Genomic DNA, 19,236 nt, shown 5'->3' with positions numbered 1-19,236 from the left:
CTACATCTGTGCATACATTCATGCTACCTGCATCAGACTGTATTTTATTGCGATACTGCTATTTTTACCCTCAGCTGGAAACCTGTAAAACAAGGCAACCCTTCTTTGGAACTTCTTCATGGAGAAGATAGGAAATGGGGTGTGTGAGTGACATGGGCATGCTAATTTCTGAATAATTGCATGGACCAGCAGTTTCCTGCCCAGACACTGCAGTAAAAGAGCTTTTAGAGTCTTCAACACTTCTGCAGCTAACACAAGAGGCTATTTCCAAATTTGTTAAAGGTTAGGAAACTCATAATAGGAAATCCTTATTATGATCCAGTAAATGCAGATCCTCTTATCCATCTCCGCAGTCTTAATTTCAAGACATCTGGAAGAGCGTGAATAAATCAGACTCTCATTAAAATTTTGCACTTATGTTTATTTCCCAGACAACGTATTAAGCATACCAAATGGAACTAGGAAGGAGAACACAAATATAGTTATTTTGCCCACTCAAAAAAGAAATACCAGGACTGCACATGCTCACAGAACAAAAAAAAAACCTGATTTCAGGTCACCATTACGAACTGAGCAAATATCAAGCAGATTAATATCATAAATGCTACTGCGAACTTCACACAGCAACAAGCCAAGGACACCATAGGTGACCTCTCCGCACTTTTTCCATAGCCACCATAATTTCACTTCAGCTAATAAGCTTCCTAGGCTCACAGGTTGCCTGAGTCTTTTCAGCGCAGCCATGCATTTGCTTTATTCTTGAGAGAAAACAAACAGTTTTGCTTTCTCCATCCCTGTCACCGCCGCAATTAAAAGCAGAAAACGAACGGAGTGCGGCTAACACATTAGCATAACACACTTTAGCACTTTACAGTCTCTTCATGCTGGCGCACATTTTGCTCGATGGTTATCAAATGAAATGTGACAGTGGAGCAGCAAAGGTTAAAGCAATAAGCAGGAATGAACAGGACAGTGATGGACATAGTAACAAGATGCAGGAGGAGATAAAAAGAAAATATAACTGGTCGGATTACCAGGCAGACCTCAAAGTACAATACAACTGAAATCAGAATTATAAGCCATGAAAATGGCCATACAAGCAATTTCAAACATTCTGACAATCTCATTTTCTCCTCATAGAGAAGCAGCACAATAGATGCGTGAACTGCAGGTGCTTTCATAAAGCAAATACAACAGAGAACAATAACACTACTTCAGTAAAATATCACATTACAAACAATGATGTTTGTCAAAGTCATTGTAGAATTAGAAAAATACCACTGAACTAAAACTCAATATCACATTAGTGCCATAGTGTGACTGGCTTTCAACGAATATATATATATGAAATATTTCAGTGTGTTATGGCATTGCACTGGGTACACCACAAAGTGCTTTCGGAACAATATTTTTAAATCCTGCTCTGGACTGTCCTAGATGTATGATTAATCCTGTTTACTGACAAATCATGAGTATACCTCTATATTCATCTCAGCAGACAACAAATCAGTAGTGTAATGTTGTGCACGTAAAATGCCTTTTGTGCTCTATATAAATAAATGGATGACTTGTTAGAGTCCAGAACTCTCATCTGATCCGCCTCCGTTCTTCAAATGCAGCCCGAGAACTCCGTTACGCCTCGGGGCTGATGGCAGATGAAACAGTTGTAAAGCATCACTCTGCTTGAAGCATGGGCTTTTATGTGGAACAAATGTTGATGCATTACAACTCGCTTCCTCTGGCCACGCTCTCTGCTCCTACTCTGGCACCGGGCCAGCATCTCTATAAATGCCTCGTGTCGGCTGCATGAGGAACACAAATGTGTTTTTGTCCTGACCTGATCCTCTGGGCTATATTGTCAGATAAAAGTACCTTGTAGCAGTTTTGCTTGGGCGGATACAGCCCTGTCTGTGCTTTGGAAAGTGGGTTATGTACCCACTTAGCTGGATTCATTAGTTTCTTCTTCTGCTTACAGGCAGAGAGGGCAGGTTGTTTAATATAACATGGAGGAGTAGAACACACTGGAACTCTCTGGAAGGCTTCCAGTCCACTACAGAAAGCAGAGGTGTTGCTGATGCGTCTGACATCCAGCATGGATGGTAAATTATGCGGTGAGACTAGCATGAGTCTCCAGATTCCACGACAGAATTGGTGCCTCATCAGCAGGTGAAAAGACATACAGATTTTCAGGATTCCTCTCTGAAATGTGAATTGTGAAGGTATTCATTCATGTAAAGGGCTGTAGGTGAACAGGTCCCACCTGTTTAAGGTTTCCCTTTAAGTGATTTTATGGCATACATATGGTGGAACGAGCTATACTGTGCTGTGGATCAATTCATTTGCGTTCTGCTCAACACGGTCATATGTAGCCTTCACCTCATCAAAGATCACCTCAGTCTTTTTGCCATCAGCACATCGGCTCATGATCTCTTTCTCCAGGTCTGGACCATTCTCTTCTTCTTTTGTCCTTATTTCAGATGTTTTGTCAAGATCTTTTTCCTCTTGACTCACACTTGTCTCAGTTATATCATCCTTCTCTTTGAGAACAGATTTGTCTATCTCATTGTTATCAACACAGGTAGCCTCTCGCTCTTCATCCAAACTGGTGTCTTTGCCAAGTTTCTGGTCAGCAGTGCCTGAACCGATGTTCCTGTCCATCTCCCTGGTGCCGTTGCTGTTGTGAGTGACTCGTGGATCTCTGGCCACACTGCATGCCGTATGGAAAGTAGACAAGGTGCGGTGGTGACCAGCCTGTCTCTGGCAGCGGTACAACCCACGGAATGCTGAGCGGAACTTCTGAGACATTAGGTTGTACACCACCGGATTGATGGCACTGTTGGCATAGATACATGTCCGGCAGAAGAGCAGGAACCAAGCATCCAGATATGGTGTGCTGACAAAGGAGTTGATGAGCACCAGCGTTCTGTATGGCATCCAAAGCAGGGCAAAAAGGACCACCACTACAGCCAGCATCTTAGTGACCTAAGGAAAGAACATTTGGCACAGAATAAGTACACACAGGTCAAAGAACCATAAAAAGTCAACAGAAGAAACACTCTGAACGTAATTGAGCAGTTGAGTTTATACACAACTGCACGATTTTCTACTTACTGCAGATTCTGGTTGGGTGGTATAATGGTAATATTGTATTGAACAGTATCTCAAAATTAGGGCCGTATTTCAAAATTAGGATGTATAGTGTGTCAATTTTCTGTTCTGTTTCTTTAGAACAAGGTCAGAGTTCATTCATGTGAATTTAAGAGGGCCACAGGGAGGGGGCGCTGTGGGAGTTCATTAACTGATGTCACATTCAGAAAATGGGTGGTGGAAAAACACAAACCCAGTAGCCCACCGGAGTTGTGAGTTTAGTGCTGAGTTTTGGTTAAAAAAGTGAGGAAGGAGGCTGAAAACAAACAAAACACTCAGAAGACCCTTCACTTGACTTTGTTCTCACAGGTACGAGGCTTCCTCTTGTAAGTGTGGTGTGCTAAAACACAAGTCCCCGTTAGCCAGTCAGCTATGCTTCTAAACCACGTAGAGTTGTCTTATTTAGCATATTTCTGAACATTTCTGTTCCTCTGGCACAAATTGCTAAAAGTTGTTCTCTTTGAAATGGGTTTTGATCGTCAGCACGTCTGTTGGTGTGCACATTCGGGCTATGCTGAGCTAAACTGCACAGCAAAAAAAAAACAAACAAAAAAAAAAACACCACTTTATCTTCACAGCCCAGTAGTGAATAAGTGACATGTTTGTGAACATGTACAATGTTACAATGAAATTTGACCTCTGCATTTAGCCTCTCTGTGGCAATGAACATACATACTCACACTAGTGATTAGGCGCAGTGAACTCACTTACACACACATACCCGGAGCAGTGAGCAGCCATCCTCGAAAGCCTTTTGGTTTTTGAGCGTTAGGTGCATTGCTCTAGGGGACTTCAGCCATGAATGTTCCCACCGGTCTTGGGGACTGAGTTGGCATTTGGGTATATATTTTCAGAAAATATTATTTCACTGTCTACTGAATTCTATTATTTGTTAGCAACTTTCTTCCTGTAGCGCCATAGCTAAACTATCAGAGTAAAACCTGGACAGCAGGCATGTATTGGATGATTGACTACATGTGAGGTAAGTGGAGAACAGTGTTTATTCGACTTACCAATCCATGTTTTAAAACCCATTAGTTGTAAAGGTCTTTATGGAACCAAATATGTTTTTTCTATGTCACTGCTCTAAGGGACCCTTTTAGGCACCCTTATTTGTAGAAGTGCCTCTGGATGCTGATAAATGGACCCTAAGACTTATGCGACCCAGACAGAACCAGGCAGTGGTCAGAGGTTTTCTGGAAAGGTGTTTTTATTTTTTTGAAGTCTACACATAGAAGTCTATTACAGAGCACTTTCACACACTGTTAGCTAAATATAAGTGCACCACTCAACGTGAAAACACTAAGAGTCAGGACAGAGAGCATTTTTCTTCAGTGTTCTGCCCACTGAAGCAAAGCAATACTCAATTGTGAAAGCTGCAATTGAATGTAGTGTATTGTTAGAGTTCTGAGGTTTCTTAGCACAAATATTTCAAATTGTGGGAAGTCAAGAAGGATAATTAATATCCACTTTTCACCCCTCTGACAATCACCATTGATTACTGGCTGTTATTAACTCTGAAAATGACTCTGAGAGCTGACAGTAACCAAAGCCAGGTTGACCATTACATGTGTCCAGAGCGCTGAGCAGAACTAAGCTGTTCAGCTTTTTAATGCAACACCTGTGTTTCCAAAAGCCATTTGCTCTATTTTCTGGACACTCTGAAACTTTTCGACCACTCCAACAGAATAGTTCAAAGGGGCAGAATTCTTTGAGCTGATGTCTGAGAACATGCTGAACTTTTGTCAAGGACAATCTGTCCATCACACATCTGACACATTGCTACTTTTTCAGATGATGAGAGCAATGTGATCCAACTCTATTCAGAGTTACAATGCACATTTATTAAGGTGTTTGAAATTACACCTCATAGCTCTGATATGAATAACTCTTCGGCCCTTTTTTGTAGCATAAGTCATGAGTGATGGAATTGAATTAATCAAATATTCACACTTGAACTAACAGTTAACATTTTCAAAACTCTAATAATGCATTCAAATTCAGCATTCACTGAGCAATAGCAGTGTCAGTAGCCAGCAATGTTGAGAGTAGTGTGGTGCAAAGTAATATGTTACAACAGCATGATTTTATTTTCTTACAGTTAGGTTGTGTAATATATTACACTTTAAATCTTTGTAATCATATTACTCCTGAAGTAATAAGAAGTGTGCCTTGCATTACTTATATGTAACATTTATTCATTTTTTCATTTTCTGTAACCACTTTATCATGTTCTGGGTTGGAGCCCTCCTGGAATCACTAGGTGCAAAGCAGGAACACACCCTGTTCGGGGCAGCAGTCCATCACAGGGCTTTACACAGTCACACATTCACTCATACATTTGTACTCATTCGAATAGCCAGTCCACCTACCAACACGAAATTTCTCTAATTTAAAAGAATAATTGTTTTATTACAATACTTTAAAGCATTTTCTAAATGTATATTTTATTATGTTAATTTAGCTGAATGCTTTAAATGGTATGAACTACTATGAAGCACCTAACAGCAGTTAATTATTTAAGTGTACATGATACTCATATTCCAATATTTATACAGCTTTATTTCAAATCATATTTGATACTGCTTCAATTTAGGAAAATAATTCTTAATTTTCTTAGGTGCGCGACCCTGAACTGGATAAGCGGTTACAGATAATGAATGAATGAATGTTTAGTAATTATGCACTGGAATTTTTATTAATGTACAGTTCCCTCATATTCTTGGGAGGAGGAACTGCAGCATTTGTCCCAAGGGATATGAGAGGTTTTTGGCATGTAATTTCATTAGATGAAGAACAGGCAAAGATCATGTGTCATATAATGTTTTAGGGTTGATATGTAACTGAGACTTTGCAACCAAGAAAAAATTATTTTTTTTTTTACATTTTTTGAACATCATAATCACGAAATTACATTGATTGACGTCCCATGTTTTAAAAAAGTTCTAAGTCTTTAAAGCATTGATTTATACAATATATTTATAAATTAAACATAAGCTCACTGCTAAGGTTGGATGAGCAAGCAGTTCTACCAAAAAGTAGACATGGATGAAATATGGTTTATTGTTCAAAGACCTGAACTCACAGACAAACATTTCACTAAAGAAATAGAACTGAACGGATTTTAGTTCAGAATCTGCTGGATAAGTTTTGTATGTTTTGTTCATAAAACATTTTCAGGCAAGTGTTTTAGGACTGCTTTGCTCTCTAATTTCTCGGCCTTTAAACAACATTAGCCACTCAATTATAATAAACCATAACTGTCCCTGGGTTGTGCAAAGCCATGGGTGCATGGAAGTGATTTTTCAAAAATAGTTGACTGTGCTCGGAGGTCTCTTTCTACTGAAAATACTGAAAAGACTTCTGGATTTATTATGAGTAACTTAAATATATAATGTTGAACAATGAGAAAGTGATCCCATTCCAGTCTGAAAGATTTAATTAGTAATTTGTAAGGGATTGTGTTTCTGGGCATCTACCCCAACACTGCTAGTGAAGGAGGCATACATCAGTGTAATAGCTCACATATAATTCAGCCATATTAAATTGTGTATAATTAGTCTTGGGGAAAAAATGGATCAGTGAACCTTGTCTAACTACTAAACATTACTGATTGGTTAGTGTGGTAATCTACATGATTCTGGCATGGCAGGCTTGAATGCATCTGTGCTAAATCTCTGTACAGCGGATGTGTCAAACCTGTAAGCTTTATTTAAAAACATAAATTGTCAGTCTTCTATTCCCAATCAGCTGGTGCATGCCGAAGCACTTCTAGGCATTCATGCACTCAGAGGTGGAAGCCTTAAGCCTGAGAGAGAGAAACAGTGGCACATTGTCATACACCCTGTGGCTTTGTGGTCATGGTGACAATGCATATACTGGCAGTGTGGAACCCTGGGGAGAGGGATCTAATAGAATCACCGTCAGACTCCACTGTTCAGTCTTTTAGTTTTACTACTCGCAGCCAATAACACAACCTTCTCCCGCCCTTTCACCTCCTTTGTTTCTCTGAATAACAAACACTTTTAACCTAATTACTTTTTAGGCCTGTTTGAGCACAGCCTCCATTTTTATGTTGCACTTACATTTAATAACAGAACAATGCCCTGGGGGAGAAAGACACAGTAGAACTAACTCTACAAATCTCTTTATTGACATATGAATAAAAAGGACTCTCCTGGAGCTAAATGCTGTTTTTCATCCTCCACAGGGGATAGAGTGACAACTGGGGAGAGAGAGAGACCTTCCATGTTTGTGACAAATTCATAGCACGACCATGCACTTTTAATTGAGGCAGCGTGGGCCTGGGAGGAGCTTGTGTAATTAACGGAGCAGAGAGATAATGAGCATGTCTGCTAGTGACATTTTGAAAATACATCTGCTTACTGGGATTTCTCATCAGCCAGAAACAAGGTCTTAACATGACACAAACAAAGCAGCCTGCTCTTCATGATTAGGTCACATAAAGAGAGAATGGCTGCCGTTGAGACGACTTTGCTGCTATCAGATCCGTGGCATAGATAACTTCACTCAAACCTGCAGATTATGCTCAGCCACTGTACGACTGTGGGCATAACGAAGCTTACTGAACTTCATGAATTGCTGAGATAATCACGTGATCAAAGGGTGAGGGGAAGAAGGAGTAAGCAGAACAAAGTGAGAGAGCGAGAGAGAGAGAGAGAGAGAGAGAGAGAGATTCTTCATGATCTCAGGGAGCAGAATCATCAGCAGCATTAAGCGTACTTCATTGAGCACCACAAATCATATTATGCAAATCTTCTTCTCAAGTGGAGTCCTCTTGAATCTTCAAGATTTTGATCTGTGCCACAGGCGAATGAGTGAGTGAAAGAGTACTTCAACCCACATCTTCTCACCCACATGAGGTCATCTAGAGTTCTGGTCACTCTTCATTTAAAGAGTGACAGCTGCTGTGAAATTTATTTCTGAACTCCAGAGCCCCAAATAGTCATTATGGGCTGGGGACTGGTGAGAATGGTTATAGATACAGCCTCTTGCGACCAGGCTCCAACCTTGCCAAATTGTTATTGCAGCCGTGTGTGTGTGTGTGTGTGTGTGTGTCGCTGCTGTCATTAAGTCACTGAGAACATCAACATGTATCTCCAAAATAGTAACTTTAAATGAAATGAGTATTGGTATTGGTCCATTCATATTGTCATTTAGAAGGACATCTGCTGTGTTGATGTAGTAAACTAAAAATCAACAAAAATGAAGATTCATGTTTTTATTTCGACGGCGATTATTTGGATTTATTGACAATTCTACAGTTAAGTGTAAGGTAGCATTTTATTTCACACACTGTAGGGATGACCATGAGCATTCACCATCCTAACTCATTCACACAGTCGCTCACACATAACTACGGATACTTTTATATACACATGACTATTATTAGATAAGATAAATAAGAGCCATTCCAAGAATCTTCTTGGATTTGTTCATTCTTTTGAAGTTTTAACTGAAAAATGCACAAATAAAAGAAATTTGATGCATGCAAAATATTCCAGAAAATGAGACAGAGGTGTGTTTACAACTGTTTTACATCATCATTTTAATTACACTGTTGGTTCATTTATGAACTGAGGAGAATATTGTTACAATTTTGCACGTGGCATAAATTTTTGTCTTCCCCATATATAGGAAGAGAAAGATTTATGCCTCATGAAGTGTTAAATTATTAAAGGGGATCACAGTAATGTCTATAGAATACTTTCCATGTCTACAGTGTTGCCAGTTTATCGGACCAGCTCCTAGTGAAATGAGAGACATTTTTATGATTACTTAATATCACTGCAGGGCTGCTAATATTCAGCACTAATACAAAAAGCTAATCAGCGTGTTAGAGCAATGGCTCTAGAGTATTCTGTTGTAGTAGCAGCTCACTCGCACTCACTGAGATCACGTAGATATTTTTGCTTCCTTTTTCAGTGTAACAAGACAAAACATTCTTGTATTGTTACTGGTTTCCTTTTTCAGAAGTCTCTGCTAATTAATTGTGATGAAAAAATTAGGTGTAATTCTGAAGTAATTATATGGCATTTAAAGCAGTGTTTTGCCACTACCGCTCAGGGTTTGGTGGAGTGGCAGAAAAGGAAAGAGTAAAGGCCAGAATGCAGGCTACTGCGGTGGATAACTCATTTCTACAATGAGCATCACTACAAATTCCTCTAGGGACAAATTTATATTGAGGTGACTTGAAAAAAATTAGGTCATGCAGAAGGAGGTTATAGGTCTAATGGGAGGTTAGACCTAGTCTAGTCTCCTGTGCATATACCTTAAAATGCTTTTTGAACCTGTTACATTTTGTACTGTACACAATATTCCAGACTCAACCTTCAGGATAGTTTTCACTGTCACTAGTAGAGGTAACTGCAGGACCTTTTCCAGTTTAGTCTTATAAACAAAATACATTCAGCTGGACTATGGGATGGTCATTGTATGATTCTTAGAGCTTCTCTGTTTTTTATTTGTCTGTTTTATATTCTCAGTAAGAAAGTCTTGTAGGCTCCTCATCCTTTAAAACACATAGAACTGAATTCAGCCGATCTGAATTTAAAGTGTAGTTTTTTTTTTCTATCTCTCAAAGTTGAAAGCTCTAAGAATATCTTCAAAATAAGATGTGAAAAAACTTGAATATAATAGCTGATTTACATGGGAAATAAATATTTTTCTGATCCCACCCATCTTTTAACAGAGCAGTAGTTCAGTTAAACATGCAGAGAGAAGGTGAAAGTAAGCAAAATACTTTCAGTCTATGTCATATTTTATTAGTAGATGGTTATATGCATTTTTTCCTTTAAGGATCACTAGGTAATACCTTTCCATACAATTATAGCTTCAATATAATTGTGAGGCTTCACTGACCCATAACAGTAAAAATAGAACCTCAGCACTGCAGAAACTGTACTATGTAAATTTTGGAGGAGGGTAGGAAATTGCAGAACTCTAATAATTATTCTACTCAGTTCTGAAATGAACAAACAATGTAATTAAAATTAAGGTAATACACTTCATAGTGTTCAATAGCATTATTTGTGCCTTTTTCTGTTAAATCCTCAAGAGAATCAACAAATAACATAAATTCTTGTTTTTATTGCCATTTACAAAATATAACAACATTTCTGGAAATGGCTTTGTATATGGGGCAAGCTGATTTTGTGCATGTTCCTATCCAGAATGGTTCTCCTGTCACAGACTAGCATTTATCATCTTAGTATGTACATTTTTACAAACTCCTTCTGTGTGAATGTAGATGTGTGGAGTCATTCTATTTCTGAGTATTCCACACAGATAAACTGGGCAGAGCTGAATTATTCAAGATTTGAAGTCCCACAAACAAAGTCTGACTTTGTTTTATTTTTGGTTTTTTTTATATATGAGGGAGCAAAGAGTAGGACAAAAGTCTAAGGAGGGACGTTTGCAAAATTAATGGCAAAAACTGGGGAGACTGGCTGTGTATCTATAATTTACAAATCAAATCTTTGCATTTTTAACTACACATTGTTTTTGTGGCCAAGAAAATACCACAAGACACCCAACTCCACATGGTGATATTTAAAAGAGCAAGCATCATGTTCTGTCCATGGAAAAAAAATCCCAACTTGAGACGGGTAAATAAGGCTGCCCTGTATTTGGCCTTAAGGAATCCCTCACGGTCAGGAGAAAGAGGTCTCTTAATAAACTCAGCATGACACATAGCACATAGCATCTGTTGCCTAACATAATTAAAACAATGTGTACTATACAGCACCATATATGTTTGTATTTATATGTTTTGCATTGTAAAATATAAACAATATTCATTCATTAATTCCTTCATTGTCTTTAACCGCTTATCCAGTTTAAGGTCACAGTGGGTCTGGAGCCTACCCGGAATTACTGGCACAAGGCAGGAACACACCCTGGAGGGAGTGCCAGTCCTTCAGAGGGCAACACATACACTCACACATTCCCTCACACAATCACACCTTGGGATAACCAGTGGCTCATTATCATTTAAAAGAACAGGGCTGTTTAGACAGTGTAAGGTAGGAAGGTGCTGTGCTGGTTGATCCTAGAGGTGTTTGACCAAAGTCAGTCTCAAAAAGAGAACTGTGTAAATTTGTGGAAAAATGAGTAAATTATGTACCAATATAAAGCTATCTTGACTTGTCTGTAAAATAAATGAAGAGCGATTCCTCGCTTTTGCACAACATCTGTTTTCAATGGACTGATAAACAGGGTTGGCTGTTGATAGGATAGTCATTACTGCATTAATGGGATTGGCATATCAATTGAGATGAAACACAAACACACCTGCTTCCTAGATGAGAGGGCACTTTTGGGCCTCCCCTGGCGACCACCCTTTCCTGCATCAACTGGCTCCTTGCAGCTCCTCCTGACAGTGGTTGCAGTGATGTTACTGGTGTCAGGCGGGTGAGGCAGGGGGCTCAGGTAGAGGATCCGGGCGATTAGACCATACAGAGCAATGGCCAGTAGAAGAGGGATGACATAAAAGATGGCAAAATCAATGAGGTATATGGGCAGGTAAAGGTCCCTCGACACACGGTAGCCACACTGCACTCTTCCGTCGCTGTTCACCTGGATGTCCACCAGGAAAAGCCACAGCATACAGTAGACGCAGGTAAAGGCCCACACCCCTGCAATGATGCGCTTTGCTCTGGACACTGTACACACTGTCTGAGCCCTCATCGGGTGACAGATGGCAATGTATCTGAGGTAGGAGGAAACAACAAGATGAGAACAACAACTGAAGCAAAGCTGACTTTTTCCAGCAATTCTGTAGCAATGAGTGTATTTAAATTTTAATATCTGACCTGTCCAGACATTGCCTGAAAAAAAAATCAGAAATGCCTATCCTGAAATTTGTCCCAACAATAAATATTAAATAATATATATTTTTAATTTTCTCATTAAACCTGGAGCTTGTACAAAATAATATACAATTACAATTAATAGAAAAACATAGAGTTAAAGTAAAATTAGATTTTTCCCCCCTAAATGTTGTATGTATGTTTACTTTGAAGAACAAAGTTCTTTGCAGATATTATCCTTGATCATACTGATTTGTTAAATCAACAGCACACTTGATTTAACAGAATGACGTATTTATTAATGAGTAACCCTAGGTATAACCTCAAAAAGGAGCAAATGTTACAGCTCAGAAAAATACATTTTTAAAAATCAATTTCTCGGGTGCCTAAAATCTTTTTCACCACAGAAAATCACATGTGATAGTTCCCATCATCATCTGCACAGCCAAAAGAGTTCTGGACCTGTTGACTGTATTTTCCCCATATTATTTGAAGTCACTGTTTGGCAACTACAGGAGTGACCCTGCAATCTATAATTTTGTGTTTCTCTTGCTGTTATTAACATAATTTAATACAATCAGCCAATTACCAGCACTGTCTTCCTCCCTCAAACCACTAATGAGATGCCCTTGAGCAAGACCCCTAAACCCCAAGCGCTCCCTCTGCACCAGGAATTGCTCCCCGACTCCAGATGTGGGTTCACTGCCCCTAAGTGTACTAGTGTGTGTGTGTGTGTTCACTGCCACTGATGGGTTAAATGCGGTAGACTTATTTTGTAGTTTGTCAGTGACAAATAAATGCACATTTACATTTTTTAGTTACATTTAACAAGCCTCTTACTGAGTTGAAGTGAGTGTATATATCCTCAGAAAAATGATAGAGGTACATTATTGTCACTAAAATTACAATTAGTTTAAATGTACCTTTTAAGATACAACAGTGGTTTTAAAGTCTAGTTTTGTTCCCTTAGGATAGATTACATATTCATCTCCAGAAGAAAAGGTGATTATTTGTAAGATTTCATTATAGAACTGTGGAAAAAAAAGAGTCTTGGAGATGAATAAATGAACAAACCACATGAATATAATTTTTAATTTAATATTAATTTCTCATGTTAATGATATTTCATTAGTATGAATATTTCATCAATACAAAACCTGTATCAACAGATTTTTACATTTCTATTGCTTACCTCTCCACTGTGAAGGCTGTGATGGAGCAGGAGGACACATTAATGCCCAGGTACTGCAGGTAGGTGATGCCCAGACATCCAGCATGGCCATACACCCAAGTGGCCATCAGACTCTCTGAGATATTGGGCAGTCCCGCCGCCACCAGCACGGTCAAATCCGCCACAGCCAGACTCACCAGGTAACAATTGGTGGGGGTTCTCATGTGTCGCGTGGTCAGAACCACCAGGACCACCATAATGTTGCCCACAATTCCCACTCCACACACCAACAGCACCAGGAACACGGACACTGTCTTATACTCCAGAGACTCCGACACACGGTCCCCAGTGCCAAGCAGGGAGATGTTAGACACTGGGCTACTGTTCATCTTGGAGCTCACGTTTTCCACCATCTCTATGTATGCACAGCTCAAATTTAGAGAAAAAGATTTGTGAATTCAGAAACAGGAATCAAGAAGGTAGAACGTATCTGTGAAAAAGAAACAGAAGCAGGGAGGAGAGAAAAAATGTAGGGGTAGACTGCAAAAAAGGCGTGCTTGTTTATGTCCCCTTCTCATCATTCTTAAAAAGAATCTTGTTCTGTTTGCTCAAGTCCTTTTCCTCTGTCACCCTCCCTCTCATTCTTTCCTGGTAGACTTCTATAATTCCATAAGAATTATAAAAATTCTTGTGCTTGTAGCCCCATTTTTGCCTCTTAATGCAATTGTCCATCTGATCGATCCCCCTGAAAATAAATTGCAATAGTCAATGGGCAATATGCCAATTTACAGCACTGTTAAGAGGATTTCACAGTCCTGTGCTAATTGCTCAATAAATGCGCACACGTGAGTCTCCTCTGGCATAAGTAGATAAGTGATGTACATGTAACTGTGGATAACAGACCTCCTCTAGCTCACAGCGTGCTGAAACAGCACTGATTAAAAAATTTTACAATGCAGGCTTCACATCTACCTCTCTTTCTCTCTCTCTCTCTCTCTCTCTCTTCCTCCTCCTTTCTCCTTTGCTTCAACACCAGCTGGAGTCACAATGTTTTTAGAAGAAAACTCTGCACACATTATCCACCCATACAGATGATAAGCTGCCATGGCAAATTATTCAAATGAGACATTTTAGTGGTGCACTGCATTAGGCTGCAAATAAAATCCCTGCAAGACTTAAAAACACAGAGCTGCCACATTCAGTCTGCTCCTAACAGCTGTAGACATGAAATGCCGCAGTTGTGAAATACTCAAACATGACAGTGTAACACTGTATTAAAAAAAAAAAACAACACAACAATCCTCTCTGACATTTTGCCAAAACAACAATGCTTAGTCAGGAAAAATGAAGCATTTCACATTAATTTAGCTTTGGTAGCACTGCTGGTATATTGCCATCTGTTGCTCTTGACAGGCACCTCTATGTCCCGACTCTGGGCGATTGAAATAAATTGAGGTGAACACAAAATGAAAAGTAATTGAATTGAAGCCTGATGTCTCTGCACCTCCATTGCCTTGAAAAAAGTAGCAAAATAAACAAACAAAAACTCCATCACATGCGGTTTCATATTTTCATTATGGTGCATCAGGAATAGTGTGCATATTGCACAGCAGCTTTCTTGGTTTCCAGTAATGTAGAAGATGGAAACAGGTGTGAATTTGTGTGTGATACAGACTCACTTCTTCAGTCCTGTGTCTTTTTTGAAAGACCAAAGCTGCATTTGAGTCTTCATTTGACAACTCCTTATATATTAATTAAAACCTGCTATATTTAGGATTAAAGGGGGATGGCAGAGGAAAAGGCGTTTTTAAAAGGACAGATATGACAGGCAATTTATAACTGGAAAAGCTATCATTACTTTTCTTCAGTCATGTCAGACTAGGAAAAGTCCTCTTTAAAAGAGCACTATCAAAAAAGTAAAGATGCACCATAATAAAGGACAGTTTTCTCAATATATTTTTATTTTTTGTCAGTCTACCATTCATTTCTATTTTATGCATAATGTGAATCAAACGTGGGCACTCAATATGGGAGTTCTACTGCTACTACCGTGTTTCCCCGAAAGTAAGACAGTGTCTTACATTCTTTTTACCCCCGAAAGTCCCACTATGTCTTATTTTCGGGGTATGTCTTATATTGGTAAAAAATGTCGATTTTTGTTTTAACCATAAAATTAACATTTATTAACAACCTGAACAGTATGGTATTCACCATAAAACAGTTTTATAAAAGCAAGTGCCAAGAATGTCTTGTTACAACCGTATCATGACGGTATTTCCATGTATAACATGTAAAACAATGAAAAACGGTAAGAACGAACAGTTTGAATATGTTATACTGGAAGATAAAACAGATTTATTCCATGACAACCATGGCTGCGTGTTGGACCACGGACAACATTACTGCTGCTCCCGCGGCCGCCACATCCCTCCGCTCATTCGGCTCCAGATCCGTCCGCATTCCGCAGTTAATGCAGCAAAAGGTACCGGTACTATGGCTTATATTTTTCCAACGTACAGTTTACTATGTCTTACTTTCGGGGTACGTCTTACATTAGCCGACCCCCCTAAAACCCACACTGCGTCTTACTATCGGGGGTGTCTTACTATCGGGGAAACACGGTAGTATCCAAATATGTTACAGTGTAATCATTACATTTTTATGTCAAACGGATATATTGTAATATATATAGCCAAATCAATCAATTAAGGTAATCAAACTCCAAATCAGCCATAAAAATACATCATCAGTGTATCCCTAGAAGCTCTAATAAAGCGGTTTCAGGAACACTCCTGGGTTATCATTAATAAGCAGCAGTTAAGGTAGCATTTGTTATCACATTCCCCTGCTCTATGAGAATGACATGCCCTGGTGCTAAATGCACTCATCAAGTCAGCAGCTGTCATCTGAAGAGCATTTTCTTGCTGTGTGTTTGTGATGTGCTGATGAGAGACTGTGATATGAATTAACCTGTCACTCACTTGGTCAAGCTCTCCTCTATAAGTGTATCACATGCAGAATAATAAAGTCACACAGCCCAGCCCTCCAGATCCTCAGTCTTCCTGACTGTCTGTCCCTGTCTGTTTGTCCCCCTGCCTGTTTCTCTCATCATTCTTTACGTGGGTTTCTTGATTCCTCTCACCCTGCCTCCTCTTTCATCTATTTCTTTGCTTTCCTTTTCTTATATATGTTTATTTTATATTACTCGCTATATGTGTGCGTGTGTGCGTATATATATATATATATATTAGTGTTGTAAAGGAAGAAAAAAAGGACGAACTAAAGTGCGTTTATCAAGCAGAATGCAGAATCACACTGAAATGGCAGCAAAACTGATGACAGCGCGTGGGTATAGCGTGGGACCACCCACAGTGTAAATCAGTACATTTTAAAATGAAGGCAAGTTTTAAGGTAGGGTTAAGGTTAGGCTTAGGTTTAACCTAGTAATATTTATGGAAAATGTTTACGGTAAATCACCACAAAACTGAAAATAAGTCTATGTAATTTTGTCCTCACTGTTCACAAATACAAGCTTTTGTGTGTGCGTGTGTGTATCACAACCTGGTTAAACATTGTGTCATTTTTCACAAGAATTGTGCTTTGCCATTTCAGTATGATAAGCGCACTTGTTATAAAGGACTGCTGAGCCCTTTACAACACAATAAACGATAAATGACATATAGTCAAACAAATGAATGCCTTACAGTTCAGTTTAAAACTCCCATCACCACAACGTGATCATGACCTATACAGCGCAATTCAACTCGAGGAGAATTGTAACCAAATGTCCATAAGTTAGAAGCAACAAAACGTATCACTCTCCATACGCTAAGAAACCAGGCATGTTGATCATTAAACTTTAATAAACGCAAATTGTAATAACACAACGAAACCTTTCTTTACATCATCATGACATACATCTGTAATAAAATAAATTAGAAGGAATAAGTTCCAAAAACAAGTAACAAATATATATATTTTCACTGAAAACTAACTTATAAACATCTCCAGAGAAACAAGCATCGCTTACCATTTCTTTTTGTTTGGTGCAGGGCCCATGCGCTCTGTCCTCTGGAAGCTGTCTCATGCCGGGTGTGTGAGAGCCAGGTGTGAGTATACAGATGTGTAGCATTTGTCAAGTCTAGAAAAAAGATAATGTGTGACGCCGTGAGCACAGGCAGTGAGTGAGGGACTGCGCTCCTGAGACTGAGTTTGACTCAGAGCTGAGGAAACTTCACTGAGTCATTTCACTGCAATAGCACCCCCTAGTGCCACATATATTTAAGCGCTCTCCTTGATACCGCAAACTGAACAAACACAGAGATAATGTATATAAATGTATTTACAGTCTGTGGTTCATACACAATTTATAATAATTTGTGTATTAATATATAAGTACAACCTAAAATGTATTCAGATAATCTAGGACTATATATATAGTACAAAATTATATATTATAGTTTATTTTCCAAATTTCCAGAAAATATTTAAGCTCTTTGTAGATTATATTTGTTTTCATCTTTCTTTTTTTTCAAAATATGCATTTAATTAATAATTTTGGGTATATGTCTGATTCTAATCCTAGAATAAAAATTATTACAAGATTTTTTTTAAAAAAAAAAGGAAAATGGGACTTTCTAACAACACTTGGTAAAGTGTAAATTTTACAGGTAATAAAGAGACATGTTATTACATTTTTCAGCAGTTATTTCTGTGAAGATAAAATAATATCCACTTGAATATCCAAACCAACAGCCCAAAAATGATAAAAGACCACCTCCTTTGAAAATCAAGTATTATACAGACCATCATGGAAAAGTTGATTAATCTCCATAATTCCATTCAAAAAGTTAAACTTTCATAGATACATTCAGGGCCCACAATTTAAACGATTTCAAGTATTTATTTTTTTATTTTCACATAATTTGGGCTTCCAGCCCATTAAACCCATGAAAACAGGATTTCTAAAAATTTGAATACTGTGAAGAAATCAGCCCAAATTTTGCAGGACATGAATGTTTTAAAATGAGTGTGACACACTAATCATCTACTAAACTCAAAGCACTTGCACAGGTTTCCCCAGGTGTCATTAACTTGCTTCAGTTTGTTTCAATTTTCTCAGTTCGGTTCAATATGGGGAAGACTGCAGAAATAACAACTGGCCAGAAGACCATCACTGATACCCTCCATAGGATGGGTAAGCCACAAAAGTATAAGGAGCTAAGGAGGCTGGCTGTTTACAGAGTGCTGTGTCCAAGCATATCAATGAAAAGTCTAGTGGAAGGACAAAATGTGGCAGGAGAAAATGCACCAGCAAAAGAGATGACCGTGGATTTCGATGGATTATCAAAAAGATTTAGATTCAAGAATCTGGCAGAGATCCAGAAAGAGTGGAATGAGGCAGGAGTCACAGCTTTAAAAACCACCACATTCAGATGCATCCGGAAGATGGGCTACAACTGTCGGGTTCTCGGCTACACCACTTCTGAACCTGAGCCTACGTAGGAAGTGTCTCAACTGGGCCAAGGAGGAGAAGGGATGGACTGTTGGCCAGTGGTCCAAGGTCCTCTTATCAGATGAAAATAAAGTGTGCCTTTCATTCAGGAATCAAGGTCCAAGGGTTTGGAGGAAGACAGGTGAGGAACAGAACCCAAACTGGTGAGGTCCAGTGTGAAATATCTACAGTCAGTCATGATTTGGGGCGCAATGTCTGGCGCAGGTGTTGGTAAACTCTGCTTTTATAAATGCAAGGTCACCGCAACAGTCTACCAGATTGTTTTAGAGGACTTCATGATTCCTTCTGCTGAGGATCTGTATGGAGATGCAGATTTCATCTTCCAACAGTACCTGGCCCCTGCCCATGCCACCAGAAGCACCAAAGCCTGGTTTGATGCCCATGCCATCACAGTGCTGGACTGGCCATCCAACTTGCCGGACCTACACAGTCCAAAAACACACGTTGCAGGTGGATTGGCGACTCGAAAGTGTGTGAATGTGTCTGTGTTGCCCTGTGAAGGACTGGCGTCCCCTCCAGGGTGTATTCCCGCCTTGCGCCCGATGATTCCAGGTAGGCTCTGGACCCCCCGC

At 39.1% G+C, this 19,236-nt stretch overlaps 1 protein-coding gene across 1 annotated transcript; it reads right to left on the bottom strand.

Moving 5' to 3' along the window:
- Positions 1-430: 430 nt before the first annotated feature.
- On the bottom strand, positions 431-17,219 carry trhr2 (thyrotropin releasing hormone receptor 2). Its single transcript, XM_066685055.1, has 4 exons — positions 17,180-17,219; positions 13,171-13,894; positions 11,461-11,878; positions 431-2,982 (listed from the first exon to the last, which is right to left on the bottom strand). Exons 2-4 carry the CDS (start codon positions 13,560-13,562, stop codon positions 2,314-2,316), a joined length of 1,479 nt encoding a protein of 492 aa, XP_066541152.1. The 5' UTR covers positions 13,563-13,894; positions 17,180-17,219; the 3' UTR covers positions 431-2,313.
- Positions 17,220-19,236: the final 2,017 nt, after the last annotated feature.

The sequence above is a fragment of the Hoplias malabaricus genome, chromosome 11 (assembly GCF_029633855.1).
Source record: "Hoplias malabaricus isolate fHopMal1 chromosome 11, fHopMal1.hap1, whole genome shotgun sequence".
Classification (NCBI taxonomy): Eukaryota; Metazoa; Chordata; class Actinopteri; order Characiformes; family Erythrinidae; genus Hoplias; species Hoplias malabaricus.
Note: the sequence above shows the minus strand (reverse complement) of the source record. Positions and strands in the feature narration are given on the sequence as shown.

Bases quoted from the DNA above. Each gene is read 5' to 3' on its own strand.
- trhr2 (XM_066685055.1), bottom strand. From the start codon at position 13,562: ATGGTGGAAAACGTGAGCTCCAAGATGAACAGTAGCCCAGTGTCTAAC. The intron at 11,879-13,170 runs GTAAGCAATAGA...CTCCTACCTCAG, and splicing joins ACAGCCTTCACAGTGGAGAG to ATACATTGCCATCTGTCACC. The intron at 2,983-11,460 runs GTGTGTTTGTGT...TTCTTTCCTTAG, and splicing joins CCCTCTCATCTAGGAAGCAG to GTCACTAAGATGCTGGCTGT.